The 24,311-nt window shown below is 43.6% G+C and overlaps 1 protein-coding gene across 4 annotated transcripts in view; it reads right to left on the bottom strand.

The window, feature by feature from the left end:
- Nucleotides 1–24,311, bottom strand: part of tmem68 (transmembrane protein 68) — a 61,253-nt gene that overhangs the window by 26,267 nt on the left and 10,675 nt on the right. For all 4 annotated transcript variants that reach the window (XM_060824327.1, XM_060824330.1, XM_060824331.1 and 1 more), the window contains exon 4: nt 6,998–7,165. In XM_060824327.1, coding sequence (XP_060680310.1) covers nt 6,998–7,165 — 168 coding nt within the window. The remainder of the gene's footprint in view (nt 1–6,997; nt 7,166–24,311) is intronic.

The following is a 24,311-nucleotide window of genomic DNA, read 5'->3' as shown; positions in this document are numbered from 1 at the left end:
TCAATGTTTCAGGGTGCAGATCCTACAAGAAGGGTAGAAGGGAGGCAAGAGTGGAGAGAGACTGGCTTTTTTTTTGATTAGGGAAAACATCACAGCAGTACTTAAAGATATTCCTGAGTGATTGTTCAGTGAAACTATAAGGGTGGAGCTGAGAAATAAGAAGGGAGGTGATCATTTTGATGAGACTGTACTATAGACCCCCCAATAGTCAGAGAAATTGAGGAGCAAGTATGTCGCGAGATAGAAAAACCTGTAAGAATAGTAGGTCTGGAATAATAAATTGTAACTTTCCAAACATAAACTGGTACTGCCATAGTATTAAGGTATTGGATAAAGAAGCTGTTTTTAAGTATGTTCAGGAAAAATTTCTCAAATCAATACATGAAGATGGCCCTACTACAGGAGCAGCAAAAACCCGATCTCTCGGGAAACAAAACATGGCAAGTGACGGAGATGTTTGTGGGGTTGCATTTTGGGACCAGTGAACATAATTGCATTCATTTAAGAATATGTATGGAAAAGGATAGGTCTGGTCCACAAGATAACGTTCTAGGAGCAAATTAGTACAGATGACGGAATTTGTACTAAAAACAACAAATGCTGAAGATCACAATGGGTCAGGCAGCATCCATGGAGAGACAGCAAGCTAACGTTTCAAGTCTAGGTCTTTTCATCAAAGCTGAAGCATTTTTTGTTTAAAGTTAAAGTTCTAAAATTGGGGCAAAGTCATTTTTGAAGGTATTAGACAGGCTTTCAGAAGTTGATTGGGGGAGATTGTTGGCAGGTAAAGCGACATCTGGCAAATGAGAGGCCTTCAAAAGCAAGATAACGAGAGTTCAGGGCCCGCAAGTCCCTGTTAAATGGGAAGGGCAGGAGTAGGGAACACTGAATGGCCAGAGATATTGAGATTCTAGTAAAGAAAGAAGAGGCATGTGTCAGGTATAGGGATACAGGAGCACATTTAAGAGGAAAATCAGGAGGGCAAAAAGGGGACATGAGATAGCTTTGAAAGCTCAGGTAGGGGCTGCACGGTGGTACAGTGGTTAGCACTGCTGCCTCACAGCGCCAGAGACCCGGGTTCAATTCCTGCCTCAGGCGACTGTGCAAATTCCCCACAGGCATTCTCCCATGTCTGCGTGGGTTTCCTCCGGGTGCTCCAGTTGGCTCCCACAGTCCAAAATTGTGCAGGTTAGGTGAATTGGCCATGCTAAACTGCCCGTAGTGTTAGGTGAAGGGGTAAATGTAGGGAAATGGGTCAGGGTGGGCCGAAGGGCCTGTTTCAACACTAAGTAATCTAAATCTAATGGAGAACTCAAAGAGATTGTATAAGTACATTAGGGCAAAAGAGTAACTAGAGGGAGAATAGGGCCCCTTAAAAGATCAACGAAGCCACCTACGTGTTGAACACTTTTTCATCAGCATTTAGTGGAGAAAGAATGTGGAAGCTAGAGAAATTCAGGAATAGATAGTGATGTCTTGAAAAGAGTCCATAAGACAGAAAGAGGTGGTGTTAGAAGATTTAAAAGACATAAAGGTAGATAAGTCCCCAGGATATGATCAAGAGTTTCTCAGCACATTGTGGGAAGCTATGGAAGAAATTACAGAGATACTTGTATCATCGCCAGCCAAAGGTGAGATGCCAGAAGACTGGGAGGTTGGTTAATGTTGTGCCATTATTTAAGAAAGGTTGCAAAGAAAAGCCAGGAACTACAGACTGGCGAGCATAACGCCAGTAAAGTGTTGGGGGGTGGTGGGGGAAAGAACTCTGAGACACCGGATTTACATACATATGGAAAGGCAAGGTCTGATTACAGATAGTCAGCATCACTTTGTGCATGGGAAATCGTGTATCACAAATTTCACTGACTTTTTTGAAGAGATGAACTGAACATAGATGAAGGCAGAGCAGTAGGCATTGTCACCGTGGACTTTAGCAAGGTCTTCAACAAGATATCACATGGTAGACGGTTTAGTAAGGTTAGAACATATTGGCTAGGGAGACCCAGCCAACTGGATAAAAAAAATTGGCTTGATGGTTCGAGACAGAGGGTGGTTGAAGAGGGTTGTTGCTCAGACTGGAGGCCTGTGACCAATGACATGCCACAAGGATAGGTGCTGGATTCACTGTTTCTCATTTTTAGCAATTTGGATGAAAATATAGGAGGCATGGTTGGTAAGTTTATGGATGACACCAAAATTAGAGATTTAATGGACAATGCAAGTGGTTATTTAAATGTATAACGGAATCTTGATCAACTGGGCCAGGGCCATGGAATGAGAGATGGAACTTAATTCAGATAGATGCAAAGTGCTCGATTTTGGTAAGGCCAACCACTGCAGGACTTGCACAGTTAACGGTAGGGTCCTGGGACTGTTGTCAAACAAACAGACCTATGAGTGCAGGTACATAGCTCTTTGAAACTTTGGCATCAAAGGTAGACAGGTTGATGAAGGTGGCATTTGGCATGGTCATCAGCCACAGCACTGAGTATAGGGGTTGGAGCATCATTTTATAGCTGTACAAGACATTGTTAAGGCCACATTTGGAGTACTGCATACCACTTCTGGCTTCCTTGCTTTAAGAAGAATGTTATTAAAATGGAAAAGGTTCAAAAAGGTTGACAGGGATATTACAGAGACTGGAGGGTTTGAGATATAAGAAGAGGCTGGATAGGATGGGACCTTTACCCCTTGAGTGTAGGAGACTGAGGGGTGATTTTTATGGAGTTCTATAAAATCATGAGGGGCATAGGTAAGGTGAATAATCAAGGTCTTTGTCTGAGGTAGTGTAGTCGAAAACTAGATGGCATTTTACTGAAATCATCATTAAACTTAGCAGTGTCCACTTGCCAGCCATTCAGGGCTCTCTTCTCCTACCTTTCCTTTACAGTGGTATTTCTTTACTCGGAGGATTAGGCGTAAAAAGTGAGGTCTGCAGATACTGGAGATCAGAGCTGAAAATGTGTTGCTGGTTAAAGCACAGCAGGTTAGGCAGCATCCAAGGAACAGGAAATTCAACGTTTCGGGCATAAGCCCTTCATCAGGAATGCATCAGGTTTCCTGATGAAGGGCTTATGCCCGAAACGTCGACTTTCCTGTTCCTTGGATGCTGCCTAACCTGCTGTGCTTTAACCAGCAACACATTTTCAGCTCAGAGGATTAGGCTGCACGCACAAAATTCGAGAAAACAACTGTGAAGCTCTTGAGCAGATTGATACAAACAGCAAGGAGGTATTGGAGATTTGGCAAATTTAAAAGTGAGGAAATCCCCAGATCTGGATAAGTTATAACCCAGGCTGCTGTGGGAGGTGAGACAGAAAATTAGAGGGACTACGACCCAAATTTTAAAATAGTCTGTGCCCACAGAAGAGGGACCAGAAGACAGCTAGGGTAATTTCATTTTACAAGAAGTATGGTAGGAGATAGACTCACTGGTCTGTTGTTCCCTGACCTATCAGGGTTGAAGAAACCATTGCAGAAAAGAAAGTGAAGGAGAAAATTAATCTCTATTTGAGAGGCAGGGTTTGAGAAAAGTAATCACCATGACTTTGTCAGAAGAAAGCCTAACAAATCTAGTGGAATACTGGGAGGAAATTACAAATTGTTCAAATCAGGTAAGGGCAGTTGATGAGGATTTCCACACAGCCTTTCACAATGTCACGCATGGCAAATTGACACAGATGGTAAAAGCTCATGGGCTCAAAGGTAACCTGGCAAGATGGATCAAAACTGGCTTAGTAGCAACAGAGGTTAGTAGTAGAAGGCTATTGATGTGACAGAGTTTGGTGTGCAGTGGCATACCACAAGGATCAGTGCTAGGGTCCCCTATTGTTTGACATTCATAAATGGGCAGCAGATACATAAGAACACCGCCCTTTGTGCTTCCTGTCCAAGACACTGTTAATTTATTGTCTCTGGGTCAAGATCCTAGAATTCTCTTCGTAAGAACATTGTGGGTCAACCTACAGCATCCTACAGCAGTTCAAGAAGGCAGCTCCCTACCACCTTCTTATTGGCAACCAGGGACGGACAATAAATGCTGGCCAGCCAGTAACATCTATATTCCACAAGTGAAGAAATCTAAGGCACTTTGGAAGAAAGAACAGGACTGAAATGAATGGCAGCACACTAGAAAACTCAGTGGAGCACAGGGATTTTGGGGTGCTTCTCCACAGATCTCTGAAGGTGACAGGACAGGTTAAGTAGGAAGACAGAGTCTAGATTAGAATGGTGCTGGAAAAGCACAGCCAGTCAGGCAGCATCCAAGGAGCAGGAAAATAGAGGTTTCGGGCAAAAGCCCTTCATCAGGAATAGAACTTTTACCTAATTAGGAAGACATACAGGTTGCTTGCCCTTATCATTTGTGGCATAAACTACAACAGCAGAGAGGTCATGTTAGGTCTGTACGGAACTTTAGTAAGGCCACGCTGGAGTAGTGTGCGCAGTCCAGATTATAATTGCATTGGAGGAGGTACAAAAGAGATTCACAAGGATGTTGAGTGAATGCAACATTTCAGGAACATGTGAAGGAGAAAATGAGGACTGCAGATGCTGGAGATCAGAGCTGAAAATGTGTTGCTGGAAAGGCGCAGCAGGCCAGGCAGCATCCAAGGAGCAGGAGTATCGACGTTTCGGGCATGAGCCCTTCTTCAGTAATGAGGAGTGTGCCAAGAAGGCTAAGATAAAAGGTAGAGAGGAGGGACTTGGGGGAGGAGTGTTGGAGATGCGATAGGTGGAAGGAGGTTAAGGTGAGGGTGATAGGCCGGAGTGGGGGTGGGGGCGGACAGGTCAGGAAGAAGATTCAGGTTAGGAAGGTGGTGCTGAGATCGAGGGTTGGGATTGAGACAAGGTGGGGGGAGGGGAAATGAGGAAACTGGAGAAATCGGAGTTCATCCCTTGTGGTTGGATGGTTCCTAGGTGAAAGATGTGGCGCTCTTCCTCCAGCTGTCATGTTGCTATGGTCTGGCGATGGAGGAGTCCAAGAACCTGCATGCCCTTGGTGGAGTGGGAGGGGGAGTTAAAGTGTTGAGCCACGGGGTGGTTGGGTTGGTTGGTTCGGGTGTCCCAGAGGTGTTCTCTGAAACGTTTCGCAAGTAGGCCGCCTGTCTCCCCAATATAGAGGAGGCCACATCGGGTGCAGCAGACGCAGTAACTGACTTGTGTGGATGTGCAGGTGAATTTGTGGCGGATATGGAAGGATCCCTTGGAGGAAAGTAAGGGGGGAGGTGTGGGCGCAAGTTTTGCATTTCTTGCGGTTGCAGGGGAAGGTGCCGGCAGTGGAGGTTGGGTTGGTGGGGGGTGTGGACCTGACAAGGGAGTCACGGAGGGATTGGTCTTTTCGAAACGCTGATAGGGGAGGCGAGGGAAATATATCCCTGGTTTTGGGGGCCGTTTGGAGGTGGCGGAAACGATGATGGATGATATGATGTGTATGGAGGTTGGTGGGATGGTAGGTGAGGACCAGTGGGGTTCTGTCCTGGTGGCGATTGGAGGGGCAGGGCTCAAGGGCGGAGGAGCGGGAAGTGGAGGAGATGCGGTGGAGAGCATCGTCGATCACGTCTGGAGGGAAATTGTGGTCTTTGAAGAAGGAGGCCATCTGGGTTGTTCGGTATTGGAACTGGTCCTCCTGGGAGCAGATGCAGTGGAGATGAAGGAATTGGGAATATGGGATGGCGTTTTTACAAGGGGCGGGGGGGAGAAGGTTTGGTGTAGGTAGCTGTGGAAGTCAGTCGGTTTATAGCAAATGTTTGTGTTGATTCGGTCGCCCGAGATAGAAATGCAGAGGTCTAGGAAGGGGAGGGAGGAGTCTGAAATGGTCCAGGTAAATTTGAGGTCAGGGTGGAAGGTGTTGGAACATATGAAGACAGGCCAGATAAGCCTGGGCTTTTATTTTAAACAGAGATAGTTAGCGGGGGGAACCTGAGAGAAGTGTATAAGGTCAGGATCAAGGAACATAGAACAGTACAGCCCAGTAGAGGCCTTTTGGCCCTCGATGTTGTGCTAACCTTTCATCCTACTCGAAGTTCAAACTAACCTACATACCATTCATTTTACTATCATCCATGGGCCTATGCAAGAGTCACTTAAATGTCCCTAATGCATCTGACTATTACCACTGCTGGCAATGCATTCCATGCACCCACAACTGTGTAAAGAACTGACCTCCGACATCTCCCCTAAATTTTCCTCCGATCACCTTAAAACTATGCCCTCTCATGATAGCCATTTCCGTCCTGGGAAAAAAAAGTATTTTCTTTTCCACTGTATCTATGCGTCTCATCATCTTGAACACCTCTATCAAGTCACCTCTCATCCTTCTTCAATGAGAAGAGCCCTGGCTCCCTCAACCTTTCTTCAGTCCAGGCAGAATCCAGGTAAATCTCCTCTGCACCCTCTCGAAAGCTTCCACATCCTTCCTATAATGAGGCGACCAGAATCGAACACAATATTCCAAGTGTGGTCTAATCAGGGCTTTATGGGAGAAAGTGAACTGAAAGCAGCTGTTTCCTTTAGTCAAAGGGTCAATAACAAAGAGACATGATTTTAAAGTGAAATACAGGAGGTTTAGTAAGGATTTGAGTAAAATCTTTTTCACCAAGAGTGTGGGTGGTGGGTTTGGAATAGACAGATTAGGAAGGTAGTTGAGGTAGGAAACTTCACAACTTTTAGAAAGTACTTAGATGAGCACTTAGCTTGGGCCTGATGTGGGACTGTGGGACTAGTGTAGGCAGTTACTTTTGGCAGTACAGACTCCACGGGCCTCTTCTGTACTGTATGATTCTATGATATCAAGTTATTTAATAAGTTCTAATATGAAAAGCAAGTTCACATCTCTTCTATAGAGATGTCCAAAATGTTATTTAGTGGAGAAAAATACTTAAGTGTGCACACATTGATATCTTCCTCAAGAAATTTCAACTTTTGTAGTTTTCTAGATAAGCCATTTTGCAGAACACATTATCCAAGTAAACATAAGCAGAAATAATAGAAAAAGTACCTGGTAACTTAAAAAGAAAATGGTCAGCTACAGAGTGGCACGTTCTTCCTTTTTGTATAATTACTTTAGCTAAAAAATAGTAATAGTCTACGGGTATGGCCCCATGATAATAAACAATCAAGGCTGGCCCTGCATCAGGAATCTTTTCCAAACCATGAACTTCGTAACCTGAGGAAAAATGAGCAGTGTTAGCATAATACTTAATGAATGACAAAGTCTACATTATTCTGCTTAAAATGTTTCCTGTCTACAAAAAGCAATAGTGTTAAAAATAAGAGTTACAAAATTAATCTGATCTGCAAAATGTGTGTCACAAAAGTTGTCATAAATGACAAAGCTAGCAAAAACAGATAAGCATTAATGGAGGCTCTCGACATCAATTCGATTCCAGTCACAATTGTTATCTAGGTAGTGACTCATTTCTAACATCAAGATAATTACATTTTATAGTTTACATTTTTCATTTCACAATACTTGCCACATTATGTTTTAAAATGTGTCTGTTGAATATACTGCATATATAGCAGTATCATCCATAACAGTCAGCCAACTGACATATACGTTTTCCCTTCAAAAGACTTAAGTCTTAATACCTTCTTAAACATTACTACCTACTTAAGAGTCAAACAGACCCTTCGGTCCAACCTGTCCATGCCGACCAGACATCCCAACCCAATCTAGTCCCACCTGCCAGCACCTGGTCCATATCCCTCCAAACCCTTCCTATTCATATACCCATCCAAATGCCTCTTACATGTTGCAATTTTACCAGTCTCCACCACATCCTCTGGCAGCTCATTCCATACACGTACCACCCTCCGCGTGAAAAAGTTGCCCCTTAGGTCTCTTTTATATCTTTCCTCTCAGGTCTCTTTTATATCTTTCCCCTGTCACCATATACCTATGCGCTCTAGTTCTGGAGTCCCCAATCGAGGGAAAAGACTACCTATTTATCCTATCCATGCTCATAATTTTATAAATCTCTATAAGGTCACCCCTCAGCCTCCAACGCTCCAGGGAAAATAGTCCCAGACTGTTCAGCCTCTCCCTGTAGCTCAGATCCTCCAACCCTGGCAACATCCTTATAAATCTTTTCTGAACCCTTTCAAGTTTCACAACACCTTTCCAATAGGAAGGAGACAAGACTGCATGCAATATTCCAACAGTGGCCTGACCAATGTCCTGTACAGCTGCAACATGACCACCCAACTCCTGTACTCAATACTCTGACCAATAAAGGAAAGCGTACCAAACGCTTTCATGGGCGGCACGGTGGCACAGTAGTCAGCACTGTTGCCTCACAAAGCCAGAGACCCGGGTTCATTTCCCGCCTCAGGCGACTGACTGTGTGGAGTTTGCACGTTCTCCCCGTGTCTGCGTGGGTTTCCTCCGGGTGCTCCGGTTTCCTCCCACAGTCCAAAGATGTGCGGGTCAGGTGAATTTGCCATGCTAAATTGCCCGTAGTGTTAGGTAACGGGTAAATGTAGGGGTATGGGTGGGTTGTGCTTCTGCGGGTCAGTGTGGACTTGTTGGGCCGAAGGGCCTGTTTCCACACTGTAAGTAATCTAATCTAAACACCTTCTTCACTATCCTATCTACTTGCAACTCCACTTTCAAGGAGCTATGAACCTGCACTCCAAGGTCTCTTTGTTCAGCAACACTCCCTAGGACCTTACCATTAAGTGTGTAAGTCCTGCTAAGATTTGCTTTCCCAACATGCAGCACCTCACATTTATCTGAATTAAACTCCATCTGCCACTTCTCAGCCCATTTGCCCATCTGGTCAAGATCCTGTTGTAATCAGAGGTAACCCTCTTCACTGTCCACTACACCTCCAATTTTGGCGTCATCTGCAAACTTACTAACTGTACCTCTTATGCTCGCATCCAAATCATTTATGTAAATGACAAAAAGTAGAGGGCCCAGCACCGGCCCTTGAGCCACTCCACTGGTCACACTTCTCAAAACTCATTCTTTCAACCAGACATTCTAATCTTTACTTTTTTGATTTGATATCCACTTAACCAAGTTCCCAGGTGAGACACATGTATGGCACTATTTTCATTTAAAAAGTGGTGCTTTATTAATATCTGCTGTCATCAATTTCTCAAGGAAAATGATTTGCCCAAGTTGTTTCACCAAAAATTCACTCCACTCCCTAGTTTCAATTTCCTAGATGAAAGTGACTACAGCAGATGCTGGAGATTAGAAACACGAGTGTGGTGCTGAAAAAACACAGCAGGTCAGGCAGCATCCAAGGAGCACGAAAAAAAAAAATCGACATTTCGGGCAAAAGCCCTTCAACAGGAATGAGTCTGGGAGCCTTGGGGGTGGAGAGATAAATGGGAGGGGGTGGGGCTGGAGGGGTGAAGGTAGCTGAGAGTGTAATAGGTGGATGGAGGTGGGGGAGTTGGGATTAGGTCGGAGGGGAGGGCGGTGCAGAGAGGTGGGAAGGAAGATGGACAGATGGGACAGACCATAAGGACAGTGCTGAGCTGGAAGGTTAGAAATGGGGTAAGGTGGGGTGAGGGGAAATGAAGAAATTGGTGAAATCCACATTGAGGCCATAGGTTTGGAGGGTCCAGAGGCGTAAACTGAAGCCTTCTTCTTCGAGACATTGAGTGGTAAGGGAGTGGTGATGGAGGAGGCCCAGGACCTGCATGTTCTCGGCAAAGCGTGAGGGAGAGTTGAAGTATTCGGCCACGGGGCGGTGGGGCAGAGTGATTTCGTGAGTAAATGACGTGTGGAAGTGCAGGTGAAACTTTGATGGATGTTGAAGACTGCTTTGCGGCCTTCGATGGATGTAAGGTGGTGGTGGTGTGGGCACAGGTTTTGTAATTCATGTGGTGGCAGGTGCCAGGAGGGGAGGATGGGTTGTTGGGGCGGGCATGGACTTGATGAGGGAGTCACGCAGGGAACAGTCTTTACAGAAAGCCGATGGGGTGGGAAGGGAAATATATCTCTGGTGGTGGGGTCAGTTTGTAGATGGCAGAAATGTCGGAGGATGACACGATGTAAAGGAGGATGGTGGGATGGAAGGTGTGGACCGGAGGTCCTGTCCTTGTTGCAGATGGAGGAGTGGGGTTCGAGGGCAGAGGTGCAGGAAGTGGATGAGATGCGCTGGAGGGAATCAACCACCTTTTGGGAAAGGAAATTGCATCTTTAAAGAAGGAGGCCACCTGGTGTGTTCTGTGGTGGAACTAGTTCTCCTCAGAGCAGATGCAGTGGAGGCAGAGGAATTGGGAATTAGTGATAGCATTTTTGCTGGAGGCAGGGTGGGTGGAGGATCCTGCCTGCTCTCCACAGCCCTTTATCTCACGTTTCATCAGAAACATACCTATTTCTTTTTTGAATCTGTTGGTTGATTCTGCCTCTATCACAGTCTGGGTCAGTGATTTCCACAGATTCACAACCCTCTGAGAAGTAGTTTCTCCTCATCTCAGTTTTGAATCAACCTCCTCTCACTCTACTCTTTTATTCGAGACTGTCCCACAATAAGAGCACCTGTTCCACAGCCACCTTATCCATACCCTTTAAGCATTTTACATTCCTCAATCAGAATCCTCTTCATTCTTCTGAACTACAGCAAGTACAAGCCCAAGCCATTCAACCACTCCTCAAATGACAGCCCTTTTATCCCTGATATCAACCTTGTGAACCTCCTCCGAATTGCCTCCAGTACCACCAAATTCAAGTAAGGAGACAGAACAGAACACAATATTCCAGGCAACACCTTTTAGAATTATAACAACACTTATACAGAGTCAGAGATGTACACCACGGAAACAGACCCTTCGGTCCAACCCATCCATGCCAAGCAGATATCCCAACCCAATCTAGTCCCACCTGCCAGCACCTGGCTCATATCCCTCCAAATCCTTCCTATTCATATACCTATCCAAATGCCTTTTAAATGTTACAATTGTACTAGCCTCTATCACTTCCTCTGGCAGCTCATTCCATACACATACCACCCTCTGCATATAAAAGAGACCTAAGGGGCAATTTTTACATCTTTCCCCTCTCACCCTAAACCTATGCCCTCTAGTTCTAGTCACCCCCACTCCAGGAAAATGACTTTGTCTATTTATCCCATCCATGTCCCACATGATTTTATAAACCTCTGTAAGGTCACCCCTCAGCTTCCGATGCTCCAGGGAAAACAGCCCGAGCCTATTCAGCCTCTCTCTACAGCTCAAATCCTCCAACCCTGGTAACATTCTTGTAAATCTTTTCTGAACCCTTTCTGAACATCGTTCCGATAGGAAGGAGACCATAATTGCACGCAATATTCCAACAGTGGCTTTACCAATGTCCTGTACCACCGCAACATGACCACCTAACTCCTATACTCAATACTCTGACCAATAAAGGAAAGCATACCGAATGACTGCTTTACTTTTATAATCCAGTACCTTTGTAATAAATGCTTTTCTTATTATAAACTGCACCTGTGTACCCATGCACAAAGATGCCCAGATCCCTCTGCACTGATACATTTTGGATCCGCTTCCCATTTAAATAATTTGCCTCCTTTGATTTACTAACCAAAACGGTGATAACCTCGCACCGATGCGCATTAAAGTGCATTTACCAGATTCTGGCCCATTCCTCAGCCTAGAAATATCCATCTGTAAATTCTAACCCATTACTGTCTGTTTTCCCACCTGTCATTATCATCCACAAACTTTACTATGCTACATGTCTCTGCTTGGAGATAATTTATATAGACTGTAAATAGTTGAGGTCCAAGAACTGAACCCTGTGGTACCCCACAAGTTACAATTCACCATCTAGAGAAGGACTCTACTACACTAACTCTCTGCTTTCTATTAGTCAGCCAATCCTCTATCCAAGCCAGTATTCTATATTCAACCCCTGGGATAACACCTTCTGGATCAGTGTTTTTTGTGTAGCACCTTGTCAAATGCCTTCTAGAAATCTAGGTATACCACATCAACTGGATCACAATATCTATCTTGCTGGTTACATCCTCAAATGAACTCCAACAACTTTGTCAAGCATGATTTACCCTTCATGAAACCAGTGCTGACACTGGTGAATTCTGCTTTGTTTTTCCAAGTGTTCAGTTATCTCCCTTTTTGATTGACTCCAACAACTTGCCCACTGCAGAGGTCAAACTAATTGGTCTATAGTTTCCCAGTTTTTGCTGATCTCCCTTTCTGAATAAGTCACGTTAGCATATTTCCAAATCACTGTGGTACGTTTCCACAATCCAGCAAGTTTTGGAAAATTATAACTAATCCACCCACTACCTCTGATTCCATCTCCTTTAATACCCTCAGGTGCAGACCATCAGGCCCCCTGGGACTTCGCTGCCTTTAATCCCATCAGTTTCCTTAATACTTTTTTCCTTGTTACAGTAATTCACCATGTTCCTCTGCAGTAACTGCAGTTTTTGGGGAGAAATGATTTTCACTATGAAAACCAAGATACAATATTGTTTCAGTGCCTCTGGCATCTCCGAGTTTCCCATGATTACCTCACATTTTCATCCTCTAAAGCGTCAACATTTGTTTTCACTATTTTCTTCCTTTTTATATACTTACAGAAGCTTTTGGTATCAGTGCTAATGTTTTCTGCTAGTTTCCTTTCGTAGTTCATCTTGACTCTTTTGATTTTGTTTTTAGTAACTCTTTGCTGATGCTCAAAGTTGTCCCAATCCTCCAGCTTGCCACTAGGTTTTTTTTTAAAACAGCATATGCCCTAGTTTTTACCTTTATGTAATCTTTCACTTCCTTGTTAAACCATGGATGATTTTTCAATTCCTCTTCCTCTTAAGGATAAGTTTTATTGAGAAGTATTTCATATCTCCCTAAACATTTGCCATTGCTCTTCAAGTGTCCTGCCCTTGAACATTTGTGCCAAGTCTGTTAGGGCCAATTCCTTCCTCAAGCCTGTTTAAATCTTTGCCCAATGTTAAAAATCTGTCTTCACTCTTTCAGTCTGAATTTGAGATTCTAGCATGTGGTGGTCAATCCTTCCAAAGAATCCTTAACTATCCTTATTTATTAATCCTGCTCAATTCCATAATATCAAATCTAATGCAGCCAGTTCTCCACTTGACTCTATGGCAGGAGCCTGTGACCAGTGGTGTGCCAAAGATTGGTGCTGGGTACACTGCTTTTCGTCATTTACATTAATGACTTGGATGTGAACATAGGAGGTATAGTACGTTAGCAGATTACACCAAAATTGGAGGTGCAGTGAACTGCGGAGACAGCTACCTCATAGTATAACAGAATCTTGATCAGATGGACCAATGGGCTGAGGAGTGGCAGATAGAGTTTAGTTTAGATAAATGTGAGGTGCTGCATTTTGGAAAGATAAATCAGGGCAGGAACTATATACTTAGTGGGAAGGTCCTGGGGAGTGTTGCTGGAAAAAAAAAGAGAGACCTTGGACTAGAGGTTCACAGTTCCTTGAAAGTGGAGTCACACGTAGACAAGATAGTGAAGAACGTGTCCCTTTGGTATGCTTTCCTTTATTGGTCAGAGCATTGAGTATAGGCATTGCCAGGTCATGTTACAGCTGTACAGGACATTGATTAGGCCACTTTTGGAATATTGTGTGCAATTCCGATCTCCATCCTATCAGAAGGATGTTGTGAAACTTGAAAGGGTTCAGAAAAAAATCCATAAGGATGTTGCCAGGGTTGGAGATCTAAGCTGTAGGGAAAGATTGAATACACTGGTGCTGTTTTCCCTGGAGCATCGGAGGCTGGAGGGGTGACCTTATCGAGGTTTATAAAATCATGAGGGGCTTGGATAGGGTGGAGGAGTCCAGAACTAGAGGCCATAGGTTTAAAGTGAGAGGAAAAATTTAAAAGGGATCTAAGGGGCAACTTTTTCACGCAGAGGGTGGTGCTTGTACGGAATGAGCTGCCAGAGGAAGTGGTGGAGGCTGGTACAATTACAACAATTAAGAGGCATCTGAATAGGAAAGGAGGGATACGAGAGAAAATGAGGAGACCAGATCCTGCAGATTAGAGTAGAGAGTGGGATGCTAGAAAAGCACAGCAGGTCAGGCAGTATTGAGGAGCAAGAGAATCAATGTTTTGGGAAAGGGCCCTTCATCAGGAAAGGAGGGATATGCGCCAAGTGCTGGCAAATGGGACTAAATTAGGTTAGGATATCTAGTCGGCATGGACGAGTTGGATCAAAGGATCTGTTTTCCTGCTGTACATCTCTAGGACTCTATGTTGCTCTAAGAAACAGTCCCTTACACACACTTTCTTCAAGGCTACCCTTGCCAAGTTGATTAATCCAATCAACATGTTCAAATCACGCATAATTACCATCATGTTCTTCTCACAATCCTTCGCATTATTTTCTGGTTTATACTACGCTGTACTTCGGAACTACTGTTCAGGGATCAGCAATGTATCAGGATTGACCCCCATGACCATGGCATAAAGGGACTACATTAATCATCTGAGTTAACTGGCCACTGCTTCTCTAAAGGAGTGTCTTTAATACCAGGCTCATTATCAATTTTGGGCAAAAGCGAGGACTGCAGATGTTGAAAACCAGAGTCCAGATCAGAGTGTTGCTGGAAAAGCACAGCACGTCAGGAAGCTTCAGAGGAGCAGGAAAATCGACGTTTTGGGCAAAAACCCTTCATCAGGAATCGAGGTTATTTTGTTAACATTTGGCAATTAATTCACAAGCTGTGCACTGTTTATGCACAAGCTGTTTATCTTTGCATTCCCCAATTTGAGAAAGTGTACATAAGGAACAAAAGTGATTCTGCCCACCAATTGAACCCACTCAAATCTTCTGACTCCCCTTCTTTAGGGGACTCCCCATAGTTTAAAAGGGTAAATGTGGATCTCATATACAAGACTTCAGCTAATCAGTTCCTTGGTCTGAAAAAGACTATCAGTATTCTATGCTGATCTAAGCTTAAGAACCTGTATACAATCAGTTCTGTTGTAACAAGTGTTTCTTCAATGCAAATTGGTTTTAACACGATTGGAGAATTTAGACCATTATTTGTGGAACACAAACCTTCCTTAACTGTATTGGCTGTAATGCAATTCCCGTCCCATTTGTGGCTATTGTGTGATTTTCCTATTATGCGAGATCGCACGAGAACGGCCCTGTCGCTTTATATCAGAATTAACTGTAGTATTACTAGTTAATTCCATCACAACACGGTTCACTCATTCTTCCCACAGTTGAATTGCCAAACGGTCACTATTTGTCACCTTCAGATTTGAAATTTCCTGATTATTGCAGATGCAGAAAATTTGAAATAAAACCAAAAAAAATCCTGGAAATACTCTTTAGGTTACTGGAATATTTGTGGCCAGAAACCTAGTTAACATTTCAGCTCTTTCAGAAAGATCACAGAGAAACAAAGAACAAAGCAACACAGGCACAGATCCTTCAGCCCTTTGAGGCTGCATAGACATGTTTTGCAGTTCCATACCAAAACTGTCTTCACTTGCAGGATCCATACCCCTTTACTCCTATTCATGCATTTGTCCAAGTGCTTCTTGAATGCTGCTATTGTGACTGCTTCCACCACCTCCTCTGACATTGCGTTCCAGGCACTCACCACTGTATATGAAAGACTTGTCTGGCACATCTCTTTTAAAAACTTCCCCATCCTCCACCTCCACCCCTTGAACCTGTGCCTCCTAGTAATTGACCCCTCCACCCTGGGGAAAAAGCCTCATACTTTCCACTCTCTCCATGCCATTCACGATCTTATTAACATTTATCAGGTCACTCCTCAAAACTCTTGCATTGCAGTGAAAACAAATTCAGTCTATCCGATCTTTCTTCATTGCTAAAATCCCCATACTAAACAATGTCCTGGTAAACCTTTTCTGTACCCTCTCCAAAGCATTCACATCATTGTAGTAGTGTGCTGACCAGACGTATACGTAGAAGTTGCTGGTCGGTTGGCCAAGCCAGTTGATTTTTCTGCAAATGTTTTCTCTCCTGACTGGGTGACATTTTCAGCGCTGTGTTGTCTCTGAACATATTTGTTTATGGAACCAATCGATGAATACCAGGTTTCCAGGAATTTATTTTGCGTGTCACAGTATCATAACATTGGCCCAGCTGAATTTGTGTCCTTCATTGCCAGTGTGTATTGACATGAGGGAGAACTGGTCACGTTCTTTTGTTACAAGCTGATTGTCTTGTATTCTGGTGGCAAGTTTCCTGGCTGTTTGTCCTATATAATGTTTCTTGCAGTTGTTGGATGGTGTTTTGTAGATCACATTCATCCTGCATGTTGGGGGTATGGGGTCATCTGGCTTGAATAGCAGCTGAAGTACGGCTGTTGGTTTGTGTGCTGTCATTATTCCTAGATGGTGTAGAAGTCTAGTAGTCAGTTCTGAGCCATTTCTAATATAGGTAGGGTAGTCAGAGTGTTGGGGTGCACAGTGTCTTCTTAGTGTCGTTTGTATGCCAGGCATCGGCAGATGAAGCTGCTAGGGTACCTGTTATTAGCACAGATTTCGTATAGGTGCTCCTCTTTTTTGTGGACCTCTGGGGTGTTGCAGTGTGTTATAGCTCTTTTTTAAACAGAGTCTTAACACAGCTCTGTTAGTGGATGTTAGGGTGGTTATTGTTATAGTTGAGAATCTAGTCTGTGTGTGATTCATTTGCTGGTCTCCTCTCAATCTCCCTCCATAAATGCCAATTTATTCACAACTCTGTTGTACATGAATTCTGATACTAAGTCTCAATTTCTCAGTTTGTTGGCCTACGACGCGTCCTTACCCTTATCACATTTTAAATATTCATTCATTTTGCAAATTCCATTTAACTGTAGGTCCTAGAGGGCATAAATCCTTTCATCACTTTGACTGCAATATTGTGTACTATTGTATGCCCTGCTGCTTCCAACATGCCCCATGAATGCAGCTTTCAGCTGCCTTCACCCTAATCCTTTAGAACTACTGGCCAAAACCACACTCGACGTTTCTAACAATCTTTCAAAGACCAAGCTCTTTCACCAAGCTTATTCCTACTCTCAAACTTTCCCTGACAGCCTGGAATCAATTTTCTTTATACCTATTTATTAAGTTAAGTAAAAACTTTCCTATTGCTAAGGCACAATAGAAATACAAGTCACTGAAACTTACAGTCATATTTGCCTACATGGTTGCAAATCACTTCTTCACTTAGTGTAGCCAACTCTCAGATATGATAGAGCAGCCCTATGGTCTGGTAAGACTATGGCATCTTTACATGTTCTAGGCACTGTTTTAATTTTGAAGCTAAGATCGTTGTGAAACAAACAAGTGGACTAACTAGTCTCAAAATTTAATATTGAACAGCATGTCGCTGTACACGTTTGGCAAAATTCTTAAATTGTACTTTTGTTCATGGGAAAAGCACACATCCAATGGAACCAATCACCAAGCCGAAGAGTCACAACTTATTTTTGAGCAATGATATAATATTTAAACAAACTTTTTCTTTAAAACTCATTTGTCATACAAACAAAATGCAGTTGATATGCATTAAACTTTCAGAAAACCACTGGCAATATTTTGCTGAAATAATTAAAAACCAGTTAAAAACAGACATAAAAACGTAGGAGCAGGAGTAGGCCATTCAATCCTTCAAGCCACCAAGACAGAACCCCACTGGTTCTCACCTACCACCCCACCAACCTCCGCATACAACGTATCATCCGCTGCCATTTCCGCCACCTCCAAACGGACCCCACCACCAAGGATATATTTCCCTCCCCTCCCCTATCAGCGTTCCGCAAGGACCACTCCCTTCGTGACTCCCTCGTCAGATCCACACCCCCCACCAACCCAACCTCCACCCCCGGCACCTTCCCCTGCAACCGCAGGAAATGTAAAACTTGCGCCCACACCTCCACACTCACTTCCCTCCAAGGCCCCAAGGGATCCTTCCATATCCGCCACAAGTTCACCTGTACCTCCACACACATCATCTATTGCATCCGCTGCACCCGATGTGGCCTCCTCTATATTGGGGAGACAGGCCGCTTACTTGCGGAACGCTTCAGAGAACACCTCCGGGCCGCCCGAACCAACCAACCCAATCACCCCGTGGCTCAACACTTTAACTCTCCCTCCCACTCCACCGAGGACATGCAGGTCCTTGGACTCCTCCACCGGCAGAACACAACAACACGACGGCTGGAGGAGGAGCGCCTCATCTTCCGCCTGGGAACCCTTCAACCACAAGGTATGAATTCAGATTTCTCCAGTTTCCTCATTTCCCCTCCCCCCACCTTGTCTCAGTCGGTTCCCTCAACTCAGCACCGCCCTCCTAACCTGCAATCCTCTTCCTGACCTCTCCGCCCCCACCCCACTCCGGCCTATCACCCTCACCTTGACCTCCTTCCACCTATCCCACCTCCATCGCCCCTCCCCCTAGTCCCTCCTCCCTACCCTTTATCTTAGCCTGCTTGGCTCTCTCTCTCTCTTATTCCTGATGAAGGGCTTATGCTCGAAACGTCGAATTCTCTGTTCCTGAGATGCTGCCTGGCCTGCTGTGCTTTGACCAGCAACACATTTGCAGCATTCAATCCTTCATTCAATATTGAATGCTCCACCATTCAATATGATCACAGCTGACCATTGAGTTCAGTATCCTAATCCTGCCCTAACCCATCTAACTTGATACCTTTAGTTACAAGAAACTTATCTGCCTCCTTCTTGAAAAAACAATGTCTTGGCTTCAATCACTTTATGTGGCAGTGAGTTCAACAGGCTCACCACTCTCTTGGTGAAGAAATTTCCCCTTATCTCAGTCCCAAAAGGTTATCACCTACCCTTCAGCTATGATCTCTGGTTCTGGACTCCCCTACCAGCGGGAACATCCTTCCTGCATCTAACCTGTCCAGTCCTGCAGGAACCTTATAGGTTTGTATGACAGCCCACCTCATTCTTCTAAACTCCAGTGAATACAATTCTAACAATCACTCCTCATGTCGGTCCTGCTGTCTCAGCAAGCAGTTTGAATTACCATCGCTGCACTCCCTCTGTCGCAATATCAACTTCATCAGATAAAGAACACTGCTGCCTCACAGTGCCAGAGACCTGGGTTCAATTCCTGCCTCAGGCAACTGTCTGTGTGGAGTTTGCACATTCTCCCCATATCTGCGTGGGTTTCCTCCGGATGCTCCGGTTTCCTCCCACAGTCCAAAGATGTGCAGGTTAGTTGAATTGGCCACGCTTATTTGCCCATAGTGTTCGGTGAAGGGGTAAATGTAGGGGAATAGATCTGGGTGGGTTGCTCTTCGGAGAGTTGGTGTGGACTTGTTGGGCCGAAGGGCCTATTTCCACACTAAGTAATCTAATCTAAAAAAAACTGCATGTAGTATACCTGGTGTGGCCTCACCAATGCCTTGCATAATTACAGTGAGACACCCTTGTTCCTGTACTCAGCCTCTCACTATGAAGGTCAACATACAGTTGTGTGTTTACTATCAGCAATTGGTGCATGAGGACACCTAGGTCTCACTGAATGCTCCCCTCTCTCAATTTACAGCCAATCAATAATCTGCCTTCCTATTTTTGCTACCCAAATGGATAATCTTTCATTTATCCACATTATACTGCATCAGCTATGCATTTTGCCACTCTCTCTACCTGTCCAAATTACACTGCAAATTCTCTGCATCCTCCTCACAGCTCACCCTTCCACCCAGCTTTAGGTCACCTGCAAATTTTGAGATACTATATTTAATTCTCTCATCTAAACCATTGACAAGTATTGTGAATATCCCTACAGTACCTCATTGGTCACTGCCAATTATTCTTTGTTTGCGTTCCATCTACTAAACAATTTTTAAACCATCTCAATACACTACTTAAATCCCATTCGCTTTAATTTTACACATTAACCTCTTATGTGAGTCTTTGTCAAAGCCTTCCTAAAGTCCAAATAAACCACTTGCATTGATTCCCCCAATCAACTCTACTGGTTACATCCTCAAACAATTCCAGTAAGTCTGTCAAGCATGATTTCCCTTTTTTAAATCCAAATTGACTGTGTCTGGTTTTACCACTGTTTTCTAATTGCTCTGCTATAACATCCTATGGATTCTAACATCTTTTGTACTATTGACATCAGACTCATTGTTCTACAATTCCCAGTTGTCTCTCTACATTCCTTTTTAAGAAGTTGATTATATTACCTACCATTCAATCTGCAGGAACTGTTCCAGAGTCTGAAGAATCTTGGAAAATGACCACCAATGCATCTATTATTTCTCGGGCCACTTCTTTAAGTACTCTGGATATAGATTATCGGGCCTGGAGATTTATCAGCATCAATTTTGGTAGATTAATCATGAAGCAAAGTATGAATTTAGTTCATTAGCCATTTCTTTGTTTCTCATAAATTACCCTGTTTCTGACTGTAAGTGACCTACATAAGTTTCCAATGTTTTCCCTTTACCGACCTGTAAAAACATTTACAGCCCATTCTTATGTTTCCCAAAAGCTTACACCTGCGTTCTATTTTCCCTTTCAAAATCAATCCCTTGGTCCTCCTTTGTGAACTTTGAAATAGTTTCAACCCTCAGGTCTTTTTCTTGCCAATTTTTATGTCTCTATTTTGCATCTAATACTATCTCTAACTTCCCTATTAAGTTATGGTTTGCCACTGTCCTCTTTACAGCAGACAGGAAAAAACTTTTTTAAAAATATTCTTTGAATATTTGCCATTGGCTATCTATGGTTATTCCTTCCTGTAACATTCCCCAAACCATCATAGCCAACTCACACCTTACGTCAGAGTTTCCCTAGTAAAGAATGAGGACACTAGTCTCAGAATCAATTACCTCAATCTCCATCTTGATGAAGAATTCCATCACAATCGATCACCCCGAAGATGTCTCTTGAAACTACATTACCAATTATTCCAGATAATACCCTGTCAAAGATCACCTGTTCTCTCTTTGGCCCTCAACATATTGGCCCAGAAAGCTATCCCATATACAGTCCAGGAATTCCTCCACTACAATATCATAACTAGTTTGATTTTGCCCAACTTCCCCCAGAACTGGTTGCAATGTCCCAGAAACATGAAACCCTCACTTTTGCACCATTTCTTTGGCCACTGTTCATCTGATATATTCTGCTATTTCTATTCTGACTAGCACACGGTACTGATAGTAATCCTGAGATCACTACCTTTGAGGTTCTACTTTTCAGCTTGCTGCCTAACTCTCTAGATTCTGCTTTCAGGACGTTATCCTTTTTTTAAAAAAAACCATAAGCCGTTGGTACCAGTGCGTACCACGATCACTTCTTGTCCATCGTCCCCCTCCAGGACGTCATGTAGACCATCCTGGAGTCTCATTTGTAGTCCCAGAAACACCTATTCCTCTTACAATTGAATCCTCTATGACAATTGCATTTCCACATTTTTTTGCTCTTCCCCTGTGCAGAAGAGCCAACACACTGCCACAAATTGGCTGTTGCTGTTATCCCAGAGGTCATTCAACTAAACAGTATCCTAAGCAGTATATCTAGTTATCAGGGGAACAGCCACAGGGGATTCCTGCACTACCTGCCTAGTCCTCTTACTTATGGTGCACAATGAGTGGCCAGCTATTCCCTCTCTCCCTATGGAGGCTTAGCCTGCAATGTGGCCACCTCCAAACATATGCTATCTACTATTCTCTCACCTTTGTGGATGCTCCAGTGTCTCTAGTCCAAAACCAGGAGCTGCAGGTGGAGACACACATGCTGGTCTCTGTACCGGAAACGTGCCCAGCTTCCCACGTACAGCAGAAGAAACACAACTGAGCTTTGACTTACCCCTTTAAATGAAACCTTTTGGAAGGTGTTTCGAAGCAAATATCTCACTCTAGAGCCTCTTCTTTACTATCCCATGTTACGACAGAATACAGCCCTTAGAAAATATAAAGACTATAAACTATACCATACATGAAAGAAGTTTCAAAATACCATACATCAAAGAAGTTTCAGAAATGACAGCCAGACTACTAAGACCACTCGGAATCCTAGTAGCACACAAACCCACCAATACTCTCAAACAAAAACTAACAAACTTAAAAGACTCAGTACAACCCATGGACAATCCAACGTCATCTACAAAATTCCATGCAAGGACTGCCACAAACACTACGTAGGACAAACAGGAAGAAAGATGGCCACCAGGATACACGAACACCAGCTAGCCACAAAAAGACACGACCCTCTCTCCCTCGTAGCCCTACACACAGATGAAAAAAAACCACCATTTCGACTGGGACAACACATCTATCCTGGGACAGGCTAAGCAAAGACATGCCAGAGAATTCCTAGAGGCCTGGCACTCCAACCACAACGCCATAAACAAACACACAGATCTAGATACTATCAACCCCTCAGAAAACGAACAGGAAATGACATCACCACAAACCCCAGGAACCCCATCCAGGGCAAACATATAAATAGAAAGCAGGAGACAACAGCTTCGCTTCACTTGGAGGTTGCCACTGATGATGTTACCTAGCCAGGTAATGAAACGTCTGGATATCATACCTACAGCTCAGCGAGCAAACCTACACCACAAACTATAAGTGATATAAGTTGAAACTTTTACCTGGACTTACCAATTAACTCTCTCCTTTGGAGCCTCTACTCCTGCAAGATGCTAAGACCACTCCCTTTTTGCCTGTGATGTCACACTTTGGTTCTTTCCAACAAGTAGGCTATCCTTTCCAAACTACTTCTTTAGGACACCTATTGAGAGCACACTCTTCTCAGACTGCTCCACCGTGACACCAAATGCAAAGGCATTCTTCTTAGTCAGCATTACCTTGATACAGCCTAAGAGGAAACCCTTCCCAGACTTGAAAAAAAGTTTGCACTTGGTGTGTTCCAAGGAAAAGTATCAGCCTATTTATACACAAGGGCTCAGATCTTCAAGGCTTCAGATCATCAGAGAAATAACCAAGAAGATGTGTCACAGTGCCCCTCAAAAAAAGAGTAACTCAATGGGAGTTTGCCAGGAAATCTAAATTTCTCTCCCATGCTCCCAGAGACTCCGCCACCAAACAAGTCTTCCACTTTGTGTTGGAATTGGAGACATTGGACAGTTCTGACACAGTTACCTGAATAATGACCCAGGAAATAAGGCAAAAAAAACTAATCTAACTGCAAAAGAACTATACAAGTGAATTCCCAGTTAGTCACAATGACCATCCTGACTCTTGCTAAGTCCTCACTCAACTAACCTGAACCAGTTAACTCCCTAACTCCCTATCACTGCACCAGCAGCCCTGACCTGATAACACCTTAACCATGAAACACAATGTATTGCAACACATAATCAGTTATTTTTTAAAAATGGCCCAACAGTCTAAATTTCAGAATTCAGTTGATTTTTTTTTCTTTCATGAGGCAGTAATCATAAGTTAACATAAGCTTTTTGGTAGCACACTTAAGTGATAATATTATTGCTGAATTCTTCAAATTAATTAAACTTACTGCCTCATACCCTCTATTTTTAGTTTTTCAAAAGGAGGTTTGGAAATTTTATACTCTTTACCTACTGGAATATAGCAGCTAGTGCAGTAAAGATCAGCATAGATTCCACATAGATTTTGGTCTCTCCAAAGCTCACTGCACTGAGTCATTTCTGAAGGATCCTCCATTGGAAGATCTCACAGAAAAATTAGAGCACAGTAAATGCATTTTTTTCTGAGTGAGAAAGTGAGGACTGCAGATGCTGGAGATCAGAGTTGAGTGGCACTGGAAAAGCACAGCAGGTCAGGCAGCATCCAAAGGGCAGGGGAATAGACGTTTTGGGAAAGAGCCCTTTATCAGGAATGAAAGATGATGAAGGGCCTATGCCCAAAACAGCGATTCTCCTGCTCCTTGGATACTGCCTGACCTGCTGTGCTTTTCCAGTGGCACATTCTCCCAATTTTTTGGGACCAGATTTTCCAAACAAGGTCAAGAACTCAGAAAAAAATTATAAAAGCAATGAAGCCCGTTTGGTGGGGATGCTTGACAAATGAATGCACGTCAGCACGCTGAAATAACCAATTGCTCTTCTCTGAAGAATGCTATGTAATCTGTCCAAATACAGAGGAACTTCGATTATCTGGCATGCGATTATCCAAATATTGGATTATTCAGAAGATTGCAAGGTCCTGATACTTGGCTAAACTATGTTATCTGGCATTCGATTATCTGGAATTCAATTAACCAAACAAAATACTCCCCACCTATGTCCTTAGGATAAAGGAAGTTCCTCTGTAGAGAGACATTGTCTTAGGTTTGGCAGCTCATTCAAACGAAGCAGCTTCAACAATGCAGCAATAA

The sequence above is a fragment of the Hemiscyllium ocellatum genome, chromosome 4 (assembly GCF_020745735.1).
Source record: "Hemiscyllium ocellatum isolate sHemOce1 chromosome 4, sHemOce1.pat.X.cur, whole genome shotgun sequence".
Lineage (NCBI taxonomy): Eukaryota > Metazoa > Chordata > Chondrichthyes > Orectolobiformes > Hemiscylliidae > Hemiscyllium > Hemiscyllium ocellatum.
This window is presented reverse-complemented; position numbering and strand designations above follow the sequence as displayed.